The sequence below is a fragment of the Taudactylus pleione genome, unplaced genomic scaffold (genome assembly GCF_031769625.1).
Source record: "Taudactylus pleione unplaced genomic scaffold, aTauple2 ptg000053l, whole genome shotgun sequence".
NCBI classification, from domain to species: Eukaryota; Metazoa; Chordata; class Amphibia; order Anura; family Myobatrachidae; genus Taudactylus; species Taudactylus pleione.
In genome coordinates this window covers 9,904,516-9,929,933 of record NW_028284455.1, presented here as the reverse complement: position 1 = coordinate 9,929,933, position 25,418 = coordinate 9,904,516, and the positions used below count along the sequence as shown (strand labels likewise).

General features: G+C 45.3%; 1 protein-coding gene across 6 annotated transcripts in view; it reads left to right on the top strand.

The window, feature by feature from the left end:
• The window catches only part of DAZL (deleted in azoospermia like), a 68,097-nt gene extending 45,935 nt beyond the window's left edge, over positions 1-22,162 (top strand). For 3 of the 6 annotated variants that reach the window (XM_088463292.1, XM_088463301.1, XM_088463311.1), the window contains exons 10-11: positions 14,782-14,877; positions 20,532-22,162. In XM_088463292.1, coding sequence (XP_088319418.1) covers positions 14,782-14,877; positions 20,532-20,570 — 135 coding nt within the window. In that variant the 3' untranslated portion in view covers positions 20,571-22,162. The remainder of the gene's footprint in view (positions 1-14,781; positions 14,878-20,531) is intronic. The other 3 variants (XM_088463305.1, XM_088463329.1, XM_088463318.1) reach the window with 3 other exon arrangements.
• Positions 22,163-25,418: the final 3,256 nt, after the last annotated feature.

The window sequence follows — 25,418 nt, the reverse complement described above, 5'->3', positions numbered from 1 at the left end:
GGATTGCTGGGTACACAGTGGATTTGATATTGCTGGGCACATTAGAGGGCAGCCAAGGGATGGATTAAAGTGTGACCTGTAATCTGTTCACAGAAACAGGGTAAGAAAGGGGTCTTCACAGAAAGGTGGATATAATCATATGGGAGTCTACTGGCTCTTGTACAAGAATGTACAAGTTATGCATATGGACATAATACAATGACCAGTGGTTTGGTAGACATGCCTTCACCAATCCTGCCTATGGTTAGAATGTATACTTTACCTGATTTATAGTGGCAGTGAGGCTCTATCTGTCTCCTTGTTTACAAGCTAGTGGGCTCTGCCCTTTCTTGGCCATGCCACCACTTAGTCTGGCCTGGGATTTCAAACCATATTCAGTTCCTCTCAACCTTTTTAGAACACCGTAACTAGCCTAAACTCGGCTAACATGTCCTCCAAAGCCCCTGGTACTACAGCTGAACTGTTTCTCCATGACATGAGCCACATCTGGATTCTACTAATTTGCCTTTTTGCCAGACAGCAGTCCCCTGGCCTGTCTTATATTTCTACTGCAGGGTCCATAGGGTATCCACAGGATACCTTGGGGAATAGATGATGACGTCAGGTATCGGGCACCACAGAGTTAAGTTTTTCATCCTCCCAGTATGCACTGGGGTCCCTCTCCTATACCCCGCCTCCGAGCCTCAGGCCCTCAGTTTCGTCCGTGTCCGGCTCGGAGTCGGAGCACCTCTAACAGAGGGGGGCTGTTTTGGCCCCTGAAGTTGTCGGGCAGCTGTGGCTGCACATCTGAGTGTACACCATGGACTGTCAGTATTGACGTCCATGTTGTCACTTCTCCACCCCGCTGGTACGAGAACGCCGGTACTGATCCGGGGATCCTGGTAGGTAACTGGGGTCACAGCTAGCGGTGACCCCGGTTACCTGGACTGTGGCCAGATTTACGGGGGACAAGGTAAGCGGCAGGGTCCCGCGGTGGGTCCTCGCTGGAATACACAGTCCTAAGTGCCCAGGCAGGGGGCTCCCTCGGGACTGGCCACAGTGTGGAGCCAGGTACTGTCCTGCGCATCCACTTAGCCCTTTGGACAGCGGGCCGCGGCGGTGCAGAATCATGTCCGGCGTCCTGGGGGTTAATTGCAGGCCAGGGGAGCGTGCCTTCCCTGCACAGCAGCCAGCGCCTCCCCCGCTGCACACAGCCTCTCCACAGCGGTCTGAGCCATGAGTACAGCCTCTCCTTCCCCGAACCCGCCTCCTCTCTGCTCCTCGGCGGTCATCTTTTTTTGTAAAGTGTGGCAGACGCTGCTGAACGCTGGCATTGTGGTCCGGGTCCCCCCTGCATACCTCTCCTCCGCAGTGCAAGGTCAGAGTATGTAGCGCTGTTTCCTACCAGACCTCTGTGTCTGTGTAGTTGAGCTCAGCGCTGATAGTGCAGGGTTTATTCTGCTTTGTATGTGACTTCATGCTAGTGCTGCTGCCTGTACTTTATTTCTGACTGTCAGCCATTTTACCTATCCCTGTTCTTCTCTGCTAAAGCCCTTGCGGTGCGGTGTTGTAGGGTGTTTATTACCTCACTATACATTTGTCTGTGAGGTGTCATACAGCTCCGTGTCATTCATAATGTCGAACAGTGATTTTCCCATGCATCCAAAATGTACCATATGTCATGTACAATTGGTGGAGGGTGATGGGCACTCTGAGGGATTATGTAAGGCGTGTTTTCTGCTCTCACGCCCTATTGCTGTCTCTGCGCCTGTGCAGGAACCTCCCTGGGCTTGTTTTGCTAAGGCACTTACAACCCTGGTGGGTCAGTTAGCGACACCCCCTGCGTTTACCCAGATGGGGTTTTCACAGCAGTCAATGGTGTCGTCCCCTATACAGGGGTTCCCCAGACACTTAGTGGTGCCCCAGAGTCTGCCTATTTCGCCCCCTCAGGTCGCACAAGAGCCTGTGTGGGTTAGATCCCTGTCCACTACAGTGCAACACCTGTCGGACGTGTTACAGGGGGAGTCGTCATTGCGGCCGCATAAGCGACCTTTGCAGTCTCAGGCTGATCAGGATGATGTATTGTCTGATGACTGAAATTTTTGACCTTTCTGACCAGTAGCCTTTCCGTACTAAGGAGACGGAGTCTAAGGTCTATATACAGGGCCTTATACGTGCAGTCCGTACGGCCTTGGTTATTGAGGATGACGATCCTCCCGTGGCCAAATCAAAATATGCTTTAAGGATATTAAAGGTGACGCCACTGTATTTCCCCTATCTGCTCAGCTAGTGGATCATTTGGAGGAAGCGTGGAAAACTCTGGGTGAGCGTTACCAGCCTCAAAAGCGCTTGGCTGTGGCGTACCCCTTTGCGGATAATTATTTCTTCAAGTGGGAAACCCCTCCACAAGTGGATTTGCATGTCACACGTCTAGTGAAGAGTGCTACATTACCTATGCCCTCCATGTCCTCCTTAAAAGATCCTACGGATCGCAAGGTTGAAATATGTCTGAAATCCATGTATTCCCTTGCTGGGGGGACTGCCAGACCGGCTATGGCCGTGTGCTGGGTGGCCAGGGCTATGGAGCGCTGGGCTGATAGCTTGGAGGAGTCTCTGGACACGGACTCGTCACCTGACCAGGTGGAGTTGGTGTGTAATCTCAGGAATTCAGCCACCTACATTAATGAGGCAACTTTGGATATAGGTCTCCTTGCTTCCAGGATCTCCTCAGCGGCAGCTCGCCGCACTTTCTGGTTGCGTTCTTGGAAGCGGATGCAGATTCCACAAGGGTTTGGAAGGTTTGCCCTTTAATGGACAAGTCCTATTTGGCCCTGATCTGGACAAAATTGCGGCTACTCTGGAGGCAGCCAAGTCTGCGTGCCTGCCGTCGGCTACGGTCCCATCAGGGTCTGGTTCTTCGTCCTTTTCGGCCCTTTAGAACCCAGGGTAAGTCCAGGGTACAGTCCTTTCCGAGCCGGGCAGGTGCCAAGAAACCTTCAAAGCCAAAGAAGCAGGCTTGGAGTACCCAACGTCCTGCTTCCAAGTCTGTCAAGCCTTCAACCTGACGGGCCGGGCCTCTCTTTGAGGAACCCCAAAGTTGGAGGCTGACTTCTTCAATTCGCTCAGTGTTGGCGTCTGACCACCTCAGACACTTGGGTAAGAGAAGTAGTTTCTCAGGGGTACGCCCTCTCCTTCTGGTGGAGGCCTCCCAGCCGGTTTTTCACCACGGGTCTTCAGTCCAATCAGGACAAGGCCCTGGAGTTCAAAAAGGTATTGCACTCTATGCTCCAAGCTGGGGTCATAGTGCCGGTTCCTTTGTCTCAGAGGGGATTAGGGTATTACTCCAATCTTTTTATGGTACAGAAACCCAATGGGTCCTACCGGCCAATACTCAATCTCAAATCCCTCAACAAATTTTTGAGGGTTCCTCGGTTCAGGATGGAGACCGTGCGTACCATCATTTTAGCAGTGGAGCCTGGGATTTCATGGTGTCCCTGGATGTTCAGGATGCTTACCTGCATATCCCTATTGTCGCAGCGCACCAGCGTTTCCTCAGGATTGCAGTGGTCGATGACCACTTCCAATTTCAGGCACATGCACTTTGGTCTGACCACAGCCCCTCGAGTGTTTACCAAAGTTATGGCAGCTCACCTGCGGATGCAGGGGGCTCGCTTGTTACCCTATCTGGACGACCTCCTGCGTGGGTGGAGTCTCCAGATCAACTAAAGCGCCATCTGCAACTGACAGTCTGTGTTACTGAATCACGGTTGACTGATAAATTGGAAGAATTCCTCCCTGGTGCCATCACAGAGGATAATCCATCTAGTCACAGAGGATGATCCATCTAGGAGCTCTGTTGGACTCCCAACATCAGAGGATTTTTGTGACAGAGGAAAAGATCTCTGCGTTACAGACAAAGGTTTGCATTTGCCTGCAGAGTCGCCGGTGTTTATTCACTCGGCAATGAGGTTACTGGGCTCCATGGTGTCGATGTTCGACATGGTGGAGTTCGTTCCGTTCCACTCCAGACCTCTGCAGAAGTTGATCCTCTCCAGATGGAATGGGTTGCCCCATCGGATAAAGACATTGCGGACTGGGTCCTGCTGACAACGAACGCCAGTCTCCGAGGCTGGGGAGCAGTGACTGGTCCACACTTCTTCCAGGGAAGGTGGACGCCAGCGGAATCTGCTCTTCCGATAAACATATTGGAACTTCGGGCAGTATTCAGAGCTCTCCAGCAGGCAAGACAGGTCCTGCATGGAAGACCCGTGCAGGCACAGTCAGACAATGCCACCACGGTGGCTTACATAAACCGGCAAGGAGGGACTCGCAGTCAGGCAGCTCTGACAGAGGTGTCCTGCATTCTAGCTTGGGCAGAAGGCAATCTCCCTTCCATATCGGCAGTGTTCATACCAGGAGTCCTCAACTGGGAAGCAGACTTTCTCAGCCGTCAAGACATGCATCCAGGAGAGTGGTCTCTACACCAGGAGGTGTTTCAGCTGCTGGTGATCAGGTGGGGCCTTCCAGAAATAGATCTTATGGCCTCCCGACACAACAACAAACTGTCAGTGTTTGGGTCAAGAACACAAGAGACGCAAAGGCTTTTCTAGTGGATGCCCTGTCGGTCAGATGGACCTTCCAGTATGCGTACCTTTTCCCTCCGTTCTCCCTTCTTCCTCGAGTGATACGTAAATTCAAGCAAGAAGGCGGCACGTTCCTGCTAATAGCTCCAGCGTGGCCCAGATGGCACTGGTACTCAGATCTTCGGAGTCTCTCAGTAGACACTCCGATGCTGTTGCCTAAATGTGCGTACCTGTTATCTCAGGGTCCTTGTCATCATCCGGACCTGGGTCGGCTGTCTTTGACGGCGTGGCTATTGAGACTGCCCCCTTGAGGTCTAGAGGTTTTTCCAGCTCTGTAGTTGACACCATGCTACGAGCTTGGAAGTCTTCATCTGCCATATTTACCATCTGGTATGGCATACTTTCTTTCAGTGGTGTCGCCCTAGAGGCTATGCCCCTCGGATGTTCCGGTTATCCAGGGTGTTAGCTTTCCTACAGGCAAACTTGGATCACGGTCTTCGCCTTGCTTCTCTGAAGGTGCAGGTGTCTGCCCTGTCAATATGGTTCCATCGTAGGATTGCTACGCTTTCTGATGTCCGCACCTTTATGCAAGGTGTGCTACGTATTCAGCCTCCCCTTGTTTCACCTATGGCGCCTTGGGATCTGGCTGTAGTCCTAAGGGCTCTTCAAGGACCGCCATTTGAACCACTGGGCTCAGTGGATTTGAAATGGCTTACATTTAAGACTGTATTCCATTGCTTCGGCCAGAAGGGTCTTAGAATCGGGGGCTCTCTCATGTCAACCTCCGTTTCTCATTTTTCATAGAAACAGGGCATTGCTTCGCACTCGTCCAGGGTTTCTTCCGAAGGTAGTTTCCACATCAACGAGGAAATTATTGTGCCGGCCTTTTAATTCACCAGACCTTTCAGTTGGGGAGGCCACCATGGATGTGGTGCGGGCTTTAAAACTTTATGTTGACCGCACGCACTGCTGCTTTTAGGAAGTCGGACTCTGTTTGTCCTTTATGACTTCCGGAAGAAGGGTTGGCCTGCTACTAAGCAAACGTTGGCAGGATGGATTCGCCTGGCTATTTCTGAAGCTTATGTTCATGAAGGCTTTCCTGTTCCATCTTCTGTTAGGGCTCATCCCACTAGGTCTGTGGGTCTTTCGTGGGCGGCTCGAAGTGACGCCTCAGCGGTTCAGCTTTGCAAGGCAGCCCCGTAGTCATCTGTCCATACTTTCGTACAGTATTATGCATTTGATACCTACGCCTCTCAGGATGCTTCCTTCAGGCAGCAAATTCTCTCTATTTCTACGAAGTCCATAAGGTTCCACAGGACTCCCGCCCTGTCGCACCTGTACTGCTGTTGGGCTTTGCTCTGGTCACCGGTTTTTCCGTCTCCTTCTGGTGAGAATGTGATTTCTTGTGTGTTCCAGACTTTCTTCTCTCTTTTTCTCCTCCTATGGCTTGTGACGTAACTGAGGGCCTGGGGCTCGGGGGCGGGGTATAGGAGAGGGACCCTAGTGCATCCTGGGAGGATGAAAAATGTTAACTCTGTGGTGCCCGATGCCTGACGTCATCACCTATACCCCAAGGTATCCTGTGGAACTCTATGAACTTCGAAGAAATAGAGATAACAAGGGTAAAGTTCTTACCACATCTCTTATTTTTTAAACACTGCTTACTACCGCACCTATATACTTTACAAGTACAGCATATTAATACTTAACAGACAAATTAAGTGGGGAGAAAGTGGGAAAAAAACATGATTACCTTCTGGCACGACTTCCAAATTTTTTTTAAATAGTAATAAAATAATGAAATTTGTTTACCCTCACCAAAGATATACAGCTGCCAGCACACTCCTGATTTCTAACAATCCAGAATACACACAGATGTGGGTGCTAGCTCTTTCCCAGGAAAAAATTATCAAATATTAATGTAAATAATATTTCTAAATACATATGTCCTATTATCTTTTCTTCATAAGTCGCCACAAGGGCTCTATAGTGCTGTAGAAGAGGATAAAATAGACAACAGGATGCGTACGTATAGAGTTATATAGGCACTATATAAACTCACATAGATACGTAATTAGTGTCTTCTCAACATAGTTATGCTAACTGCTCAGAGTGTAGGGCCCTGCTCATATGAACTTAGTCTAAGGGGGATATGGGAGAAATAACCATATAATGAAATCAAGTGCTGACAAAAATGTCATCACGTTGGCAGTTAGTGACAGTTGGTATGAACGCTAACCTATCCCACCATTGTCAGTGATGTCACTTCCAGAGAGTTCCAGCATAACATCTACAGCTTGCAGTCCTCCTATAGATCAAATGTAGACCCTTAGGTGACTAGCATTTTGTGATTACATTATCAAAAATATTCAGGAGGATATTCAGCAATAATAACTTGGAGGAATACTTTTTCATTTATCATAGATCTTATTGTAGAGAAATTATGTAATGATTAGATTAATGATGATTACAGTAATATGTTCTATAAGGTTAGCGAAGTCTGAAACAACTACAATCCACAAATTGTTGTCTTGGAATGCGTTCAGCCCATTGCTACACCTCACACTCAAAGCATCATACACTGGGGTATATAAATAAAGTATGCAACTAATTTATATGTTTGTTTAAAACAACAATTTAAACAGGTACATCACCATGCCTATACAGTGAATTGTGAAATTTTTGCATTAGTTTACAACTTGCACTTAGAAATTATTTCCATAAGCAAGCACTATTTTCCCATACTCATCGAATACAAACACATGCTGAAAAGAGAATCCTAAAGCTCAGCCAACGATAACATTACCCACAACCAAAATTGTAAAACAGTATAGAAGAAAGGAAGTAGACACATGGATATACATACCACATACATACCACAAGAAAAAAAACATTGTAAAGGAGAAAAGGGCATAGAAAAAGATGGATGTGGAGAGAAAGGGTGTCAGAGTGAAACAGAGGAGTGACAGGAAGTAAGAGTGGGAAGGGAGAAAAAGACAGGAGGAAGTAGAGTAAAAAAAACAAACCCAGAAGTTTCAACTTGTTTAATTACAGTTCTACTTTGTACATTTCCTGCCTGGATTATGGCAACTTCAAACTTTCTGCTGTTCCTCTCACCCCCCCTTTCCCCTCTTCATTCTGTTCTTATTGCAGCTGCCTGTTACTTTCCCTCCATTCTTCGCTGTCCAATTACTTCACTGGCTCCCTATTAAAATTCCTCCCTGTCCCATATAAAACCTACTACATACCCAACCACATTTCTTATCACATTCCCTGCTGCCCTTTCAGTTCCTCTGCTGACCGCTGCATCACTTCAACCCTGGCCACTCTTATCCAAGATTTCTCCTGTGCTGTCCCACTGCTCTGGAACTCACTATCTTTCCCTGTCAGATGCTCTTCCAGTATTCACACCTTAGGACCCACCTTTTTATAAAATTGGATTAGTCCTCATAACTCATGAGCCTACCTTCCTGACCTTCCACTTTCTCCCTTTTCCCAGTTCACCCTCCTGGTTACATCCCTCCCTTTTAGACCACAAGCAGGGTCCTCTAACTTTGTTTTCTCCTTCTAACACTATCCTTGTCCCAGTTGTTCCCTTGTCATACCTCTCTTATCATGTCTGTCCTCTGACTTGTTGGGTACTGGATCTGTTAAGAATTCCAGTGACCTCCCCTAGTAAGCCAACTAGAACTCAGGCTACGAGGCTTTCCGCCACTAACAACCGCCCTTTGTTCCCTTAGAGATAAATTGCTCACCGGTACTTAGGCGGCCGTCTGGACTTACTGCTCGCAGTAGTAGCAGCTTGCAGGGGTGTCGGCTGGAAACCTGTGACGAGAGAAAGTTTAGAAAAGGAAGAATTAATGGTGTAGTTTTAGAGAGGTGCGGCAAGGGCCGATGGTAGAAAGCTGATAAGAGAGTTTTGGCTTTGAGCCGATGGTGCGGCAAATGTGCTGGTGGTGCGGCTATAGCCGATGATAGAGTTAATAATAGATGCTGCGGCTTTGGGAGCCGATGGTGCGGCAATAGCCGATGGTGGATAGTTAATAATTGATGCTGCAGCTTTGGGAGCCGATGGTGCGGCAAGTGTGCCACTGTTAATAGGAGATGCTGCGGCTTTGGGAGCTGATGGTGCGGCTTGTGTGCTGGTGGTGCAGCAATAAACGATGGTAAACAGTTGGTAGTATTTGCTGCGGCTTTGAGAGCTGATGGCAGTACAGTTATATTGATGCGGCTAGGAAGCAGAAGCTGGAGAGCCGGGGACAGCACGGAAGCTGCTGGTGTGGCTAAAGTGTCAAAGGTGAGGCAAAAGCCCATGGTAGAGAGCTGATGGCAGCACGGTGGTATAGATGCGGCTAGGAAGCCGTAGGGAAGCTGAAGAGCCAGAGACAGCACGGAAGCCACCACAAGAAAAATAGAATCTTCACCACGAGGAGGAACAGAACGCTGACCATGCAGCCGAGCCGAGGGAAACCACTGATACACTATTGTTGGCGAGGCAGCAAAAGTCCAGTGTACACAAATAGGAGGAACCACTAGTAACACTGCACTGTAGATGATATCACTTTCTGAGGCGTGCCGATCACCTAGCAACAGGGTAAACTGGAGTAACCCCATCCCAACTGGGTAAACTGCTTGAGGAGACAAGTTGTGACCGCAACTTGTAAAAGGATCATTAAATGATAATTTACTTCTATCAATGCTCCCCATGTTTCATTACTTACTTTTACTAGCCATATTGAGTCTCTCTGTCCTTTCCCTCAATTATATTACTCCCCTCACCTTACTTTGGTTGTATAATTTTGAGATCTTTATATTGTGTCAGAGGTTCCCAAACTCAGTTCTCAAGGCATCCTCTTGCTGGGTACACACTGGCATTTATATTGGCTGATCAATTGATCGGCCAATATATCATGTGTTCATCGGCCAGTGTATATCAGCAATATGTCTGTGAACGATGTTGTGTACAGACTTGTCACGGCGGCTGTGCTGCACATCATGCTGTGTGTATGGGCGGTAAGAAGATCGCCCGTACACTTGCTGTGCAGGCCACCGGGGAGGGGGGGACTGCGTTTGGGAACCGCTGCGGACACTTTATGCACCATTTAAATAAAAATTAACGAAAGGCTAAAAGGTTTCAACATTTAAGGTTAACTCTGATAAACAGTCATAGTTCTAGACCACAGGTTCTCAAACTCGGTACTCAGGACCCCAAACAGTGCATGTTTTGCAGGTCTCCTTACATAATTACTAGTGAAATAGTTAGCTGCACCTGTAGATCTTTTAAAATGTCAGTGAGTAATGAATACACCTGTGCACCTGCTGGGTGACCTGCAAAAAGTGAACTGTGTGGGGTCCTGAGGACCGAGTTTGAGAACCACTGTTCTAGACAGTAACCTGAAAAGGAACTAGCATATGGCTGTTTACTGTGCAAAGTAGTTGATCTTTAACTGTTCGTATGGAACCTTTTCAAGTACCTATATAAATCCGCCACCTTGGAGATATGGAAGCCTATGTGGCAACCCTGTTATATTGCAATATACAGTCCATCTGCGAGAAGTTCTAGTGAGCCTCTTTTCAGTCAGAGATTGTCCTTAAATCTACTGCTTTTTATGAAACTGCAGAGATACGCATGATTAGAAGTTACTCTATTTTGCTTTTAAAATCAATTAACCACATCATGGGATGACTTTGTTTAATTCAAATAAACTAATGTTCTTTTCAACTGGCAGGATCTCCCCTTATGCTGGGTACTCACTTAACGATGTTTACCCAGCCAATGTGTTGTGCGGGGGTGCTGGCATCGGCAAGTACATACAAACTTGCCAATGCCGGGAACGACAGCATGGCCCCCTCTTATTGTCCATGCAGGTCCGATGGGTGATGTCGCTGACAATGGGCGGGAGCACGCATAGTCAGCGACATAGCCGGTACACACTGCCTGATGTGGACGATATGAAACCGAGAAATAAAAATGATTCCCTGTCAGATTATTAATGTACAAGATATGCAAACTTTGTATGGGAAAATAGTTATTCCTGTTTTGTATTCTTAGCATAATTTTACACACTACATTTTTAAAATAGGGCCTTATTCAATTAGCGGCGATATCGCCCGATTTCGCATTTATATTTGCGCGATATCGCTGATATGGCATGCAAAAAAAGCCAAACGGGTAGGTGCGATATCCTCTGAAAACAGGCGAAAATGTCAAGACAATCTAGCAGAGAGGTCTGTACCCCCAAAAAAGCGAACGTCTATAGGAAATTAATTTAGAGGTGTATTAGTGGGCGTAATAAAAGTATTTAGAGTACTTAAATTACGTCGGTTGGCTGCAATTTGCGTATATGAAAAAATTATAGAAAGCTATTTTTTCCTGGAAATTACTGCTGCACGTAAATTGGGGGGACGTAAAAATGGGTGTAAGTATTTTTAGGTGTCTCAAAAGCGCACTTTTAAATTAAGAAAAAGAAAACACCTGCTGCAGCCACATGCAATGTGTAAAATCTGTCAAGAAAGAAATCCCCACATTTTTAATCAAAAATTAAGAGATGGTAAGAACTTACCTTTGTTATATCTATTTCTACGAAGTCCATAGGGTTCCACAGGATATCTTGGGGTATAGGCGATGGCTCTGCCGTCGGGCACCACACAGTTAATCTTTTAGTTCCAGGATGCACTGGGGCCTCCTCTCCTATACCTCGCCCCCAGGCCAAGGCACCTTCAGTTACGTACCAAGCCATAGGCCGGAGGAGAAAACAGAGAGAAGGAAGACTGGAACACACAAGATTCACACACTCGTAGAGAAGGAGATGGAAAAGTGGTGACCATAACCAAACCCATCTGAAGCACAGGTGCAACATTGTGGGAGTCCTGTGGACTTCGTAGAAATAGAGATAACAAGCGTAAGTTCTTACCATATCTCTTATTTTCTACTGCAGGGTCCATAGGGTATCCACAGGATACCTTGGGGATGTCCCAAAGCAGTACCTTCAAGATTGGGGACGCTCCTGTGCAGAAAGGAGAATCCGCCGCCCGAAGGAAGCATCCTGTGAGGCAAAGGTATCAAAAGCATAATACCATGCAAAGGCATGGACAGAAAACCACCTGGCCGTCTTACAAAGCTGAACAGCCAAGGCGAGCTGCCCACGAGGGACCCACAGACCGTGTAGAATGAGCAGTAAGAGGGCGGCATTGGAATGCCCTCATAAGTGTAAGCCTCAGAGATCGCCACGCGAATCCACCCTGCCAGCGACTGTTGGCAGGCCATCCCTTCTTATGGAAACCGTAGAGGACAAACAAGGAATCCGACTTCCGAAGGGAACTGGTACGAGCTACGTAAATACGGAGAGCACATACCACATCCAATGAGGCCTCACCCGCTGAAAGGTCTGGTGAGTTAAGGGCCGGTACTATAATTTCCTCAATAATGTGGAAACCAGACACCACCTTAGGAAGAAAACCAGGGCGAGTCCTAAGAACGCCCTGTTCCTGTGAAAAATCAAAGGGAGGGCGACCAGAAAGAGCCCCCAAATCTCACACCGTTCTAGATGAAGTAATGGCTAAAAGAAATAGTCTTAGCTGTAAGCCATTTTAAGTCTACTGAGCCCAGGGGTACAAATGGAGGTCCTTAGAGAGCCCTAAGGACAACAGCCAAATCCCAAGAAGCCACTGGAGGGACAAAGGGAGGCTGAATGCGAAGGACACCCTGCATAAAGGTGCGGATATCAGGAAGTGGAACAATCCTACGCTGAAACCACACTGACAGTGCGGAAACATGCACCTTCAAGGATGCAAGGCGGCTTGTAAGCCCGCCTGTAGGAAAGCCAGAGCCCTGGATATCCGAAATACCTGGGGATTGTACCCCCTGGGCGACACCCATCAACTAGGTAAACCACACCCTGTGGTAAATCCTGGCAGAAGCGAGTATCCGAGCTCTGCGCATGGTGTTAACCACATAGTTGGAGAACCCCTTAGCCCATAGGAGGGATGTCTCAAGAGCCACGCCATCAGACAGATGACCCAGATCCGGGTAAAAGCAAGGACCCTGAGACAACAGGTCTAGACGTTGAGGCAACAGCAACAAAGTGTCGATGGAGAGACTACGCAGAGTACCAGTGACGACTGGGCCATGCTGGAGCCACCAGCAGGATCGTACCCCCTTCTTGCTTGAACTTTCGAAGCACATGAGGAAGAAGGGATAACTGAGGAAACTGGTACACAAACTGGAAAGTCCACGGAACCGACAGTGTGTCTACCAGGAGAAACTCTGCGTCTCTTGTTCTTTACCCGTACACATGCGGCTGTGTCTGGAGGCCATGAGGTCTATATCTGAAAGGCCCCATTTGTCCCCTAGGAGGTGAAATACCTCCCGGTGAAAAGACCATTCCCCTGGATGCACATCATACCGGCTGAGGAAGTCCGCTTCCCAGTTGAGGACTCCTGGGATGAACACAGCCAAGATGGCCGGGAGATTGCCGTCCGTCTAAGTCAGAATGTAGTTCAAAAAAGATGGCCACCGGAGAGCACAGAGTGGACGGCCCAAAGGTGAGGAACGCTGGAATAGCCCGCTGAATCACTGAGAAAAAAGCGGCGCTGTGAGCAGCGGGGGAGGCGGCGTCTGTGCTATACAGGGAAGCGCGCTCCCCTGGCATGCCTTTAACCCCTAGGATGCAGGAGCGCAATTCCGAGGCACTCCAGCCCCATATCCCGGTGGTTCAGTGGTAGCGCAGGCTCTTGGCTGGCTCCACAAGCAGCCGTCCCCAGGGAGCCCCCAGCCCTGGGGACAAAAAGGTGGACTGTGCTTCAGCGGACGCCTGCTGCTTACCTCAATGTCCCCCGTGAAGATCTGGGGGTCTTGGACTGTGACCGGGAGTTCCCGCTAGCTGGAACCCCTAGGAGCCCGCCAAGTTCCCCGGATCAGTACCGGTGGCCGACGCTGGCGGGGTGTCGGAGTGGCAGCACGGACGTCCACTGGACTGTCCGTGCTGACCACTCTTGAAGATCTTCAGGGGCTGTATCATCAGCCCCCTCTGTGCAGTGACCCGACTCCGGCCGGGCACCTACAAAACTGAAGGTGCCTTGGCCTGGGGGCAGGGTATAGGAGAGGAGGCCCCAGTGCATCCTGGGACTAAAAGATTAACTGTGTGGTACCCGACGGCAGAGCCATCGTCTATACCCCAAGGTATCATGTGGATACCCTATGGGACCCTGCAGTAGAAATAGGGATTTTGCATTTATTTTTCACCTACTCTGAGATGGTGAAAAAATATCACCTGTTTCAGTCTCAGATTATCGCGGGTGTGATAATATCACACAAAAAATTGGCTATAATCGGCCGATATTACCGGCAATATTATCACTGCTAATTGAATACGGCCCATAGTACTACTTTGTAAATATACCTCTCCATATACATTCTGGCTTTCTGTCACCACTCAAACTTGATATTTAGATACACCGAACCACACCACTCCATACAGTGCCTCATATAGAACAGGGGTATTCAACCAGAGCTATGGAGCTGCTCATCCCAACATGCCCTAATAGCAAAACTGGCAGGGCATGCTGGGATGTGCAGTTCCACAGCAGCTGGAGGTCTGCATGTTAAATTCCCCTAATATAGAATATGGCAGTAAGTCAGTAGTGGGATGAAAGATTGAGAGGACTGCTGCTTATATAAACTTCTATTTATAAATAACTTTTCATATGACCACTGTGATTGGCTGACATAGTAAATCATATTGCCAGGAGCCACAGTAATAACATTGCCAGGATTATTATTGGTACCCTGGGTGATACTCTGTGATAAATGTTGTCTAGTAATCAGTAGTATGGGCTTCTAAGTTGCCTCATAGTAGCCAGTCCACTGTAGTGCGATTTACAAGGACACTGGGCAAGGGAGAGCTGGCTAACTAAAAAGTTTGGGTGCCAGGTCCATGATTGCCAAACATCTAGTTAGGATAAAGAAGCCTTGAGTGAAGTTTCTAGTTCGAACAAAGTGTAGTTTGAGTCTAGAGTTAAGTAAGCATTAAGCTTTAGCGAACATGTGATTTATATTTCTAAGATTAAGCATATGCAATTGTGCCTGCACACAGTGGAAGGAGCCATTATTCGGTGCTTACTCCATATTCATGAAAATGAGTCTGGCTTCACAGGGTGTGCATAAATTATATTCTAATGGCAGATTGCATACAAATTTAACAATTTATTGGTGTTTTAGAAAGTTGATAGAAGCATACAGACGATTGTATCATGTCTGCTCAATGGAGATGGAAGGCTTCAGAGATCTTTCTTTTCACAAGAGGATTACTTTAAGGTACATTATGACCATCAGAAACGTGCTCCAAAGTGGGTGTTATGGCTTTATTTCATTGTGCTAAGATTTAGTGTCACTTTATTCTTAGATGTAAAGGCTTGAACAGGCTGACATGCCACTATTAGTAATGGAGCATTTCCTACTATATTGTAAATCAGAATGAGGCACCATTTTAAACTGGGCTTGTCACCTACACACAGTGGATGCATCCATTTTATAGGTTGAACCAATTTTTGAGTGCAGCATATCCATTCACTAGGAAGAGATAACTTAATGGAGACCGTAATGGCCACAGTGTACGGTATGTCTAGCAGGAATTTCTGTGAACTTCACAGAAAGCTAATGCCACACATTCCTCAAAAAGTGTGTCTTTAAGCCTAGGATGGTGCTCTTAATAACCCAAGTGCACAAAAATATGCTCAAGGCCAGGGTACTTAAGGCATTCCTCAAAAGGAAGAGTCTCTGATCGCAAAGAAGGGGTGGGACATCACCCTGAGACACACAGGCTTCACAGAGGGTCCAGAATCTTCCTTACACCAAGTGCTTAAATTCTAGTTATAGCTATGGGCTGGATCTCCTTTATAGTGGCCCTCTGTGTGCAGCCACATCGTACTCTGATCATTGATCATCAGGACTGAAGAAGCCTCTTTGTGTCTACAGTGCCTTACAAAAGTATTCACCCCCCTTTGCATTTTTCATGTTTTGTTGCCTCACAACCTGGATTTAAAATAAATTGTTTGAAGGTGTGCATCATTTCATTTACAGAACATGCCTACAACTGTGCAGTTGTGGGGGTTTTTTTATATTGTGAATCAAACAACATTCAGGACAACATAACAGAAAACTTCAGCGTGCATAACTGTTCACCCCCCTAAAGTCAGTACTTTGTCGAGTGACCTTTTGCGGCAATTACAGCTGTAAGTCGCTTTGGATAAGTCTCTGATCTTGCCCCTGGGATTTTTGCCCATTCTTCAAGGCAAAACTGCTCCAGCTCCTTCATGTTGGATGGTTTCCGCTTGTGAACAGCAATCTTCAAGTCTGACCACAGATTCTCAATTGGATTGAAATCTGGGCTTTGACTAGGCCATTCCAACACATTTAAATGTTTCCCCTTAAACCACTCGAGTGTTGCTTTAGCAGTATGCTTCGGGTCACTGTCCTGCTGGAAGGTGAACCTCCGACCCAGTCTCAAATCACAGGTAGACTAAAACAGGTTTTGCTCAAGAATATACCTTTATTTAGCACCATCCATCTTTCCCTCGACTTGAATCAGTTTCCCAGTCCCTGCTGCTGAAAGACATCACCACAGCATGATGCTGCCACCACCATGTTTCACTGTGGTTATGGTATTCTTGGGGTGATGGGATGTGTTGGGTTTGCGCCAGACACAGCGTTTTCCTTGGTGACCGAAAAGTTAAATTTTAGTCTCATCTGACCAGAGCACCTTCCTCCATACATTTAGGGAGTCTCCCACCTGCCTTTTGGCAAACTCAAATCGTGTAGTCTTATATTTATCACTAAGTAATGGCTTTTTTTTGGCCACTCTTCCATAAAGCCCAGCTCTAGGGAGTGTACGGCGTATTGTGGTCACGTGCACAGATACACCAATCTCTGCTGTGGAACTCTGCAGCTCCTTCAGGGTTACCTTTGGTCTCTGTGCTGCCTCTGTGATTAATGCCCTCCTTGCCCGGTCTGTGAGTATTGGTGGGCGGCCCTCTCTTGGCAGGTTTGTTGTGATACCATGTTCTTTCCATTTGATGATGGATTTGATGGTGCTCCGGGGGATCTTCAAAGATTTGGATATTTTTTTTTTTTTAAAACCCAACCCAGAATTGTACTTCTCAACAACTTTGTCCCTGACTTGATTGGAGAGCTCCTTGGTCTTCATGGTGTGACGCCTCTTAGTGGTGTTGCAGCCTCTGGGGCCTTTCAGAAAATGTGTGTTTATACTGATAGATCATGTGACACTTAGATTTCACACAGGTGGACTTCATTTCACTAATTATGTGATTTCTAAAGGTAGTTGGTTGCACCAGAACTTTTGAGGGGCTTCATAGCAAAGGGGGTGATTACATATGCACATGCCAATTTTCAGAATTATATTGATTTTTTTTTGTCTTTTTCTCATTTCACTTCACCAAATTAGACTGTTTTGTGCAGATCCATTACATAAAATTCAGATAAACAAAAAAGGTAAAAAGACAAGGGGGGTGAATAATTTTGCAAGGCACTGTAGATTTCATAACCTCGATTGTGAAAGGTATATGTGTAGTCTTTTGTTAGATAGTACGAGGTCTTTCATCAGATGAAGGGGATTAATGTTTTAATTTTAAAGATCATGACGGTGCACAAACATTAGTAGAGCCAGAAGAGGGAGGTTATCTTGTCTCTCTATAGGTCACAAGTGAGAACTTGCACCCAGAACTGTATACAGTTTGTTTACTGATCTCCAAGAAGAAAACGCTGCTCATCTCTGAAATAGGCTGGGCTAATAGAGTTAAACTAGGAGGCTGCCATTAAATACACTGTATAATCTGCCTCTTAGTTATAGGTAGGAAGGATTTGCACCCATTCCCTTTTTTATCATACATGGGGGACCACAACATGCCGATGGGAATCATTTTCTAAACATGCACAGCTCCTTTAATTAAAATCAACTTCAGTAATATTTAACAAATGCATAGGAACGGTATTAAAGCAGCCCTCAAACATACCTTTTTTTTTTCTTTAGTAGGTGAAGTACCCTTTAAACATGCAGAAGATAGTTGTTTTTTAGCAGTCTTTCTTTCTACAAATGTCCTTTTTAAAATCTCTCTGAGCAGACCGCTATGGCTGCCAGCCACACACACCGGATCACAGCTCTCAGCATGTTTTATGATGGTAGAAGGATGGTGGGTATATTAGTGCTCAGAGGGGCATTCCAAAGACTCTGCTCATTGCATCAAATGCCATGTGACTGCAGGTAGTCACATGACATTGCAAACCCAGCTGAATTATAAATCATTAAAAGAAGGCTGAAGAAATGAACCAAGGAAAAGTGGTAATTGGCATTGGCAAGATTCTACCTATAGCCTGTCAGTGACTTGTGTTAACGCATACCTCCGTTTTTCAGGAATTGTCGCTTTAAAGAATTTGCAGTGTAGAGAAATGATAGGACTGATGTGATATGATGAAACTTAATTTTAATCACTATAATATGCAGAACTCTGGAAGACAGCTCATTTCCGCATTGTTTCTAGGACTAGAGAACATTGGGGGAGATGTATTATAGTGGTACGGACCGTGTCGCTATAGCTCTTCCTGCTTCGCCTATTTACCAAGATGAAGCAGGACGCGGTATCCCCCCTCCCCTGGCGATACCTGCCAAACCACACAGCGCATCAGATTACTGCTGATACGCCGTGTCTCACCTTTCACCCGCTCCAGTGGGCATTCACAAAATCTTGCTGTCACTGCTATGGTGGGGCAATGCAGCTGTCGGAATGGTCATTGCTACTGACCGTTCATACATTGGCGTACTGTCTCGTAGATAATGACAGGGGGAGAAGCGGTATCGGTGCACAAAACGTGCGCTGATACCACTAAACCCCATAACGCCCCTTCATACATCACCCCTATTGTGAGGGAAGGTTAATAAAAGGTCACTTATTTACAGCATGATTGATAATGAATCAAAACGTGTTCCAGCAGACGACGTGTATAATTAAAATATAAGACTATTGTGAGATTTTCAACTCACTCATCACTTGAATTAAATACTAGAAAATTTTAATTAAATACTAGACACTGAAGTGGGCAGATTGATTGTGTTTTCATATTTTTAAATTAATATTTATTCAGACCACAAAATGGCTGCATGCACGGTCTATAGGTGACAGATGTACTCTTAATACTGTAGAAGATATGTCTAAATGTACAGTTATAAGGTATATTTAAGCCATATAACTATGACAAGAAAGGATGACCTCTCAAATGCTATGGTTTCTTGGCTTTCATTCACGGAACAACATCATTGATGAGACCTAGTTTGATAGGATGGGGCATTCAGTGTGAATAATTGTCTTGCAGTCTACTAGGTAACAAATTGTATGTTGGAGGATTTGTAAATGGCCATGCAGTCATGATATGTTAAGATGCATGACCAATTGCCAAATACCTTAGGGCTAGCTATTTTGCCATCACTATGGTAAAACATTTTTTACTCTTTAACTACATTAGAAAAGCAGGTTAGAACTTTATGTATTTGCATCATACAGTGCATCACTTTTTCCACATTTTGTTATATTACAGCCTTATTACAAAATAGAATAAATACATTTTTGCCCTCAAAATTCTACACACAATACCCCATGATGACAACGTGTAAAAAAAATTTTTGGAGATTTTTGCAAATTAAAAAAAAAAAACACTAAAGAAATCGCATGTACATAAGTATTCACAGCCTTTGCCATGAAGCTCAAAATTGAGCTTCTTGTTTCCACTGATGATCCTTGAGATGTTCCTACAGCTTAATTGGAGGCCACCTGTGGTAAATTCAGTAGATTGGACATGATTTTGACAGGCATACACCTGTCTATATAAGGTCCCACACTTGACAGTGCATGTCAGAGCACAAACCAAGCATGAAGTCCAAGGATTGTCTGTAGACCTCCGAGACAGGATTATCTCGAGGCACAAATCTGGGGAAGGGTACAGAAAAATGTATGCTGCTTTGAAGGTCCCAATGAGCACAGTGGCCTCCATCATATGTAAATGGAAGAAGTTCGGAACCACCAGGACTCTTCCTATTGTTGGCTGGCCGTCTAAACTGAGCGATCGGGGGAGAAGGGCCCTAGTCAGGGACAGGGAGGTGAACAAGAACCCGGTGGTCACTCTGTCAGAGCTACAGCATTCCTCTGTGGAGAGAGGAGAACCTTCCAGGACAACCATCTCTGCAGCAGGCCTGTATGGTAGAGTGGCCAGACGGAAGCCACTCCTTTATTAAAAAGCACCTTGCAGCCCGCCTTGAGTTTGACAAAATGCACCTGAAGGACACTCTGACCATGAGAAACAAAATTCTCTGGTCTGATGAGACACGGATTGAACTCTTTGGCGTGAATGCCAGGCGTTATGTTTGGAGGAAACCAGGTACCGCTCATCACCAGGCCAATACCATCCCTACAGTGAAGCATCGTGGTTCTCAGCATCATGCTGTGGGGATGTTTCAGCGGCAGGAACTGGGAGACTAGTCAGGTTAGAGGGAAAGATGAATGCAGCAATGTACAGAGACATCCTGGATGAAGACCTGCTCCAGAGTGCTCTTGACCTCAGACTGGGGCGACCCTAAGCACACAGCCAAGATATCAAAGGAGTGGCTTCAGGACAACTCTGAAAGTCCTTGAGTGGCGGCTGTGAATACTTAGGTACATGTGATTTCTTAGGTTTTTTTTTATTACATTTTCAAAAATCTCAAAAAAACTTTTACACGTTGTCATTATGGGGTATTGTGTGTAGAATTTTGAGGCCAAAAAATTTATTTATTCCATTTTGGAATAAGGCTGTAACAACAAAATTTGGAAAAAGTGAAGTGCTGTGAATACTTTCCTGGATGCACTATATATGAAAATGTTGTTCTTTAGGTTTATTGCCTAACATGCGTTTCCTTTTCTCTCAAGGACAGAAGAGTCCATCAGTTTAAAAGAACCAGACGTTGAAGCCATCTTTCTTTGGATTCTGTATAGACTAGTTTTGTTTAAACACTTCCCATCACTAATTGTACATCTAGCACTTTTAAAGTGGATAGGGCACTTACACATTGGAGGCAGCAGTTTTATGGGCCTTTCTTTGCACAAAGAATTTGTGCTTTATTCCTTTCACTAGTAACGTGTGACATAAGGCTGCATAGTGATTCAGCCCACAAAATGGTTACCTTTACTTTGCTTAGGTGATGGGTTTATTATGCACATTTCACACCTTTTTGTACTGCTGTTTTCAGTAGTGACACAATAGTTAAGGTTTGTCTATTGCACTGTTTGCATGTTTACTTTTATGGTTTTGTTTAGATATTCGATATCGTTTTAACAACTTGTAACTTGTTCAAACTTTTCACTGGTTCCACTTGACTTGCTTGTAATGCTTCACTTGAGTATGTATGAAACACAGTTGTGCACAAACTGAAGGTGATGAGGTTTGTTTTCCCCTTTTTTGTGGTGCGCTATTTTATTGCATGCCCACAATGAATGTTTGCTAAACAAAATTTAGTTTGAAACTTTGGGCATACACTTGGGAGCTAGAAATTTGTGTAGAAATCACTTTATTCTGGCACATGGGTTTGCATAGTATATTATAGTATTGTGTGGTTTAAATACTGTACCACTTTATAACGACGCTGGGATTTTAAGTGAGATGGGGGAGCTGAATGCATGGACATTTTTGAATCTGTAAAACAAATTGCAGCTTCTGCTTATTTTGTTCCTTGAGTAAATTTCATTTTCTCTTAATACAAGTAAACCTTACAAGTAATTAATGCTACAGCTCCTACTGCATGATTTCTAATCAGAGGCTGAATAGCAGTGTTTACAACCCACATGCAAAGTCACCAGATCTGAAATGAAAATGTTAAAAATTGCAAATCAAAATTTGGATATGTAGTTTTTGTTTTCAAACTTTAATACAAATTATGCAGATTTTAAATGGAGTTTTTATAACTACAACTATATAGTTAAAAATCCACACTGTAAAGAGATTGTGGGTTTAAAAAAATATAATTTAAAACATTGTTAACAGAGTTGGCAGTAAATTGTTTTTATCTCTGTGCCTCTTAAATAGCATATTATTTTAAAACTTTTTCGTCTGACACTTTCACTGTTTTGACATTTTTGACAGTGTACAACTGTTGAAAAGGACAGGTCATTTGGTTATCTTTAAAATTATGGAAGTGCAATGCCAGTATGTGTTGGTTGCACTGCTGGGGATCATTACAAGCCAGCTGTAAGCATGTTTACAGAGTACACTGCAGCCTCGCCACGGTTTTTAAAGACCATATCTCCAGATGTTTAAGGGTAGTGATCATGAAAGTTCAACTTGAATATATTGTTGGCCGTATGAATTGTTTTTCTATTGGAAAAAGTGGAAAATAAACTTAATTTGTACATCACTTGCAGTTGCCCTGTGTATATAAGTTGGTTTCATGATCAGTCACCTCTTAAGGAGCCATCTGACATTTTGCTGAAGAATTTTTTTTTATTTTTTTTATTGAGCTGTTAGCACTGTCTATCTTATTTTGTAACTATTTTGTATGTGAAAAATTGATGCATTAAAGTAAATATATTGTAGTAAACGGCTGTTGGTGTGGTTAATTATCAGAATTTAAAACATTGTAGTATATATTTTATGGTTCATATTTGCTTGAGTGTTAGATGTGTGCATTTCACAGCTTACGAGAGGCCTGGAGGCCGGGGTAAAAAAAAGAAAACGTCCCGCTCTGATTCAGAGCAAGCGCTCGCAAATAGCGAGCGCCTCTGAATCAGGGCCTGAGAGCACCAGTGAGCTGTGGGCGGGACTGTCCTATGTGCTGCTGCTGCTAATTGGCTGACCAGACTGTCTCTCACTCTGTCAACCACCACCCCCAGCAGCAAGTAGTAGCCTAGTCACTGTTTTGCACTCTCTTCTTAAGTTGTGATTGACTATAAAACAAGGAGGGGGCCAGCTGGCAGTGCAAGCACCACACAGTCAAAAAAAAAAAAAAACATTGGAAAAGTAGGAAAAAACATCGGGGGGAGAAATCTAGCGATGGTAATGAAACATTGGACCCTGAATATTGCAGTGTTAAACATCAAACATTGGAACCATCTGTCCGATGTTTTCGATGAAACATCAAATGATTCCCATCCCTAGAAGTCACCACATAAGTGATCACACATTTGTCTGATCGTCACTAGAACAGCGCCAAAGATATCACTGTCATCTCCCACATGTAAATTCTGCCTAGCACCCACAACATCTGTGGTTTCCACATTTTTCTCACTAACACATCCACAGTTTACAATTTTGTCTTACTCTACCAACACTCAACTCAAGCATATAGATGCTCTAATCTACACTGTATTTCATGGAACTTTTATATATCAGCATCACAGTGTTGCATGTTAAATGTGGGTACCAAATCTTCTTGCCTTGTCTAGTAGAATAACTAATTCACACCATTGCCTCTTAAAGCTGGTTACACACGAAACGATGTGTACCCAGTGCAATTGTCGCTGGCGACAGGACCCAGCAGGGGTGCAGGCATTAGCAAATGCATACACACTTGCCACGACGGTGGGGACCATGCTGCATTCAGCAGCATAGCCCCCGCTGACAATATCGCCCATGCAGGTCCGACGGACGATGTAACTGACGATGTGAGGGAGTGTGACATAGTGCATACACACTGGACAACAAATCGTTCATAAAATCTAGTGTGTACCCAGCATAAGATTATCAATAGATGAGCAATTTTGGATACAGGTTCAACAATTTTAAATGTATAAGCTTCTATTTGATTCTCTTATGTTCTGACTGAGCTGCCTTGGGGACTTTTTAGAAAAAGAAAAATAAGATGTATCAATCTTTCTAAAGAGGACAGGTGGAGATGTTTCCCATAGCAACTAATCATCTTACTATCATTTATCTATTACAATCCATAAAATGATCGCTAGATGCTGATTGGTTGCTATGGGACACTTCTCCACCTGTCATCTTTAGAAGGATTGATACATCTGATGGACTTTTGAAAAAAAAAAAAAATGTATCAATCCTTCTAAAGAGGATTGTACTAGATACATGATAGTTAGAAGCTGATTGGTTGCTGTGGTCAATGTCTCCACATTTCCATTTTAGAAGGTTTGATACATCTCCCCCGATGTCCTCACATAGATTTCTCACTCGCCTCTTGTATTTTCATGGTTTACATATTGGTATAAACTACAAATGTGTCCTTATATATACTATTGCCGCAATAGCACCAAACTGCCCTTCTCCGAGCGCCAGTTACTATGCAACTCTGCTGACAAAACCGCTTCACGAGACTGCACTGATTAATTTGATGTGGAAGTCTTGTATATCTGTGTGCGGCAGGGCTGTATTCAATTAGCGGCAAAAAAGTATCGCGGATTACTTCATTTCGCCAGGCAGAAATCTTTTCAATTACAAATACTTTTCGTGTATGCGGAAAGTCAATGCAATGTAATAGGCGAAAAAGATTTGCCTATGAATAGCAGGCGAAATAAAGTGCAGAATTGCGGTTTTGAGGTGCAAACCTCGGGAAACCACTCAGCACCCTTGGAACCTCCCCCCAAAGCATAACTGCGTACTACACTTTTAGGGCCTGATTCAGACTTGCTCGCATGCGTGCGTGAGCCCTAGCGCGCAACTGAAGTTCAGTCGCTCCGGGGCTCGCTACAAGACGGGGCGGCTGTCGATGTTGATTGACAGCTCGCCCCGTTTTGTAGGCGGGGAGGGGGAGTGGCTGCACAAATGCCGCTGTTCCCTTAGCAACGCCTGCCGTTTGTGGGCAGCCCTAATGACCTCACTTGTGATGTCAGTAGTGGACTTCCTGCTCTATTAGAGCAGGAAGTCCACTCGGGCTTACGGGAGCCGAGACCCTACTACAGCTTTGCGAGCGGCCTGGAGGCAGAAGAAAAATTAAAAAAAATAAAGCCCTAATTCAAAGCGAGCGCTCGCCAGCAGCGAGCGGCTCTGTATCAGGCCCTTAGTCTCCTGTTTAATTCCTCATATATACCGGTTCTCAAACTCTGTCCTCAGGACAGGCAGGGATGTACTAAACGAAAAATTCGGTAAAACCCCTGTTTACAGCATTTTCCGTATGCATCAATCTCCTGGCCGCTGGGCTCCGATGCGGAGGGTAATGCCAGCAATAGCTGGCGTTACCCTATAGAAGCTTATGGGCTTCTACAGCATCGCGCTGCTATGAGGGATCCGATCGGATCCCTCCCAGCATGCCCCACGGCCGTCTCGTCACTCTGCGCATGCGCAGATTTGACTCCCGGGTCACAAAGCTGGAAGTCCACGGCGCAGGGCAGATCGCGAAGGACAGCTCTTATTGGAAGAGCTGTCCTTTGTGCTGCTGATCGCATATGTTAGTGCAAATGCGATCAGCAGGGAGGTGGTGTCCGGCGGTAAGTGCTGCGAGATGTTAGTGCATCTCGCCCCTTATCACAGGTGAAATAATTATCTCCATTTGTGGATCTTTTAAAATGTCAGTGAGTAATGAATACACCTGTGCACCTGCTGCGTGACCTGGAAAATGTGATCTGTGTGTGGTCCAGAGGATTGAGTTTGAGAACCACTGCTCTATATTAGATATGTATGTTGTGCAATTACTTCTGGGTCATTTACTACATAGGCCATTAGGTAGCCATACTGTTTCACACAGCACTCCTGAAGTTTGTACCCATCTTACCTCAGTCACTGCAGATTGGTGCTAATAAACATTGGGTGTAAATCTGAAGTAAGTGACCAAATATGCTGTTACTAAGTAACAGCTACTGTACATTACCGTC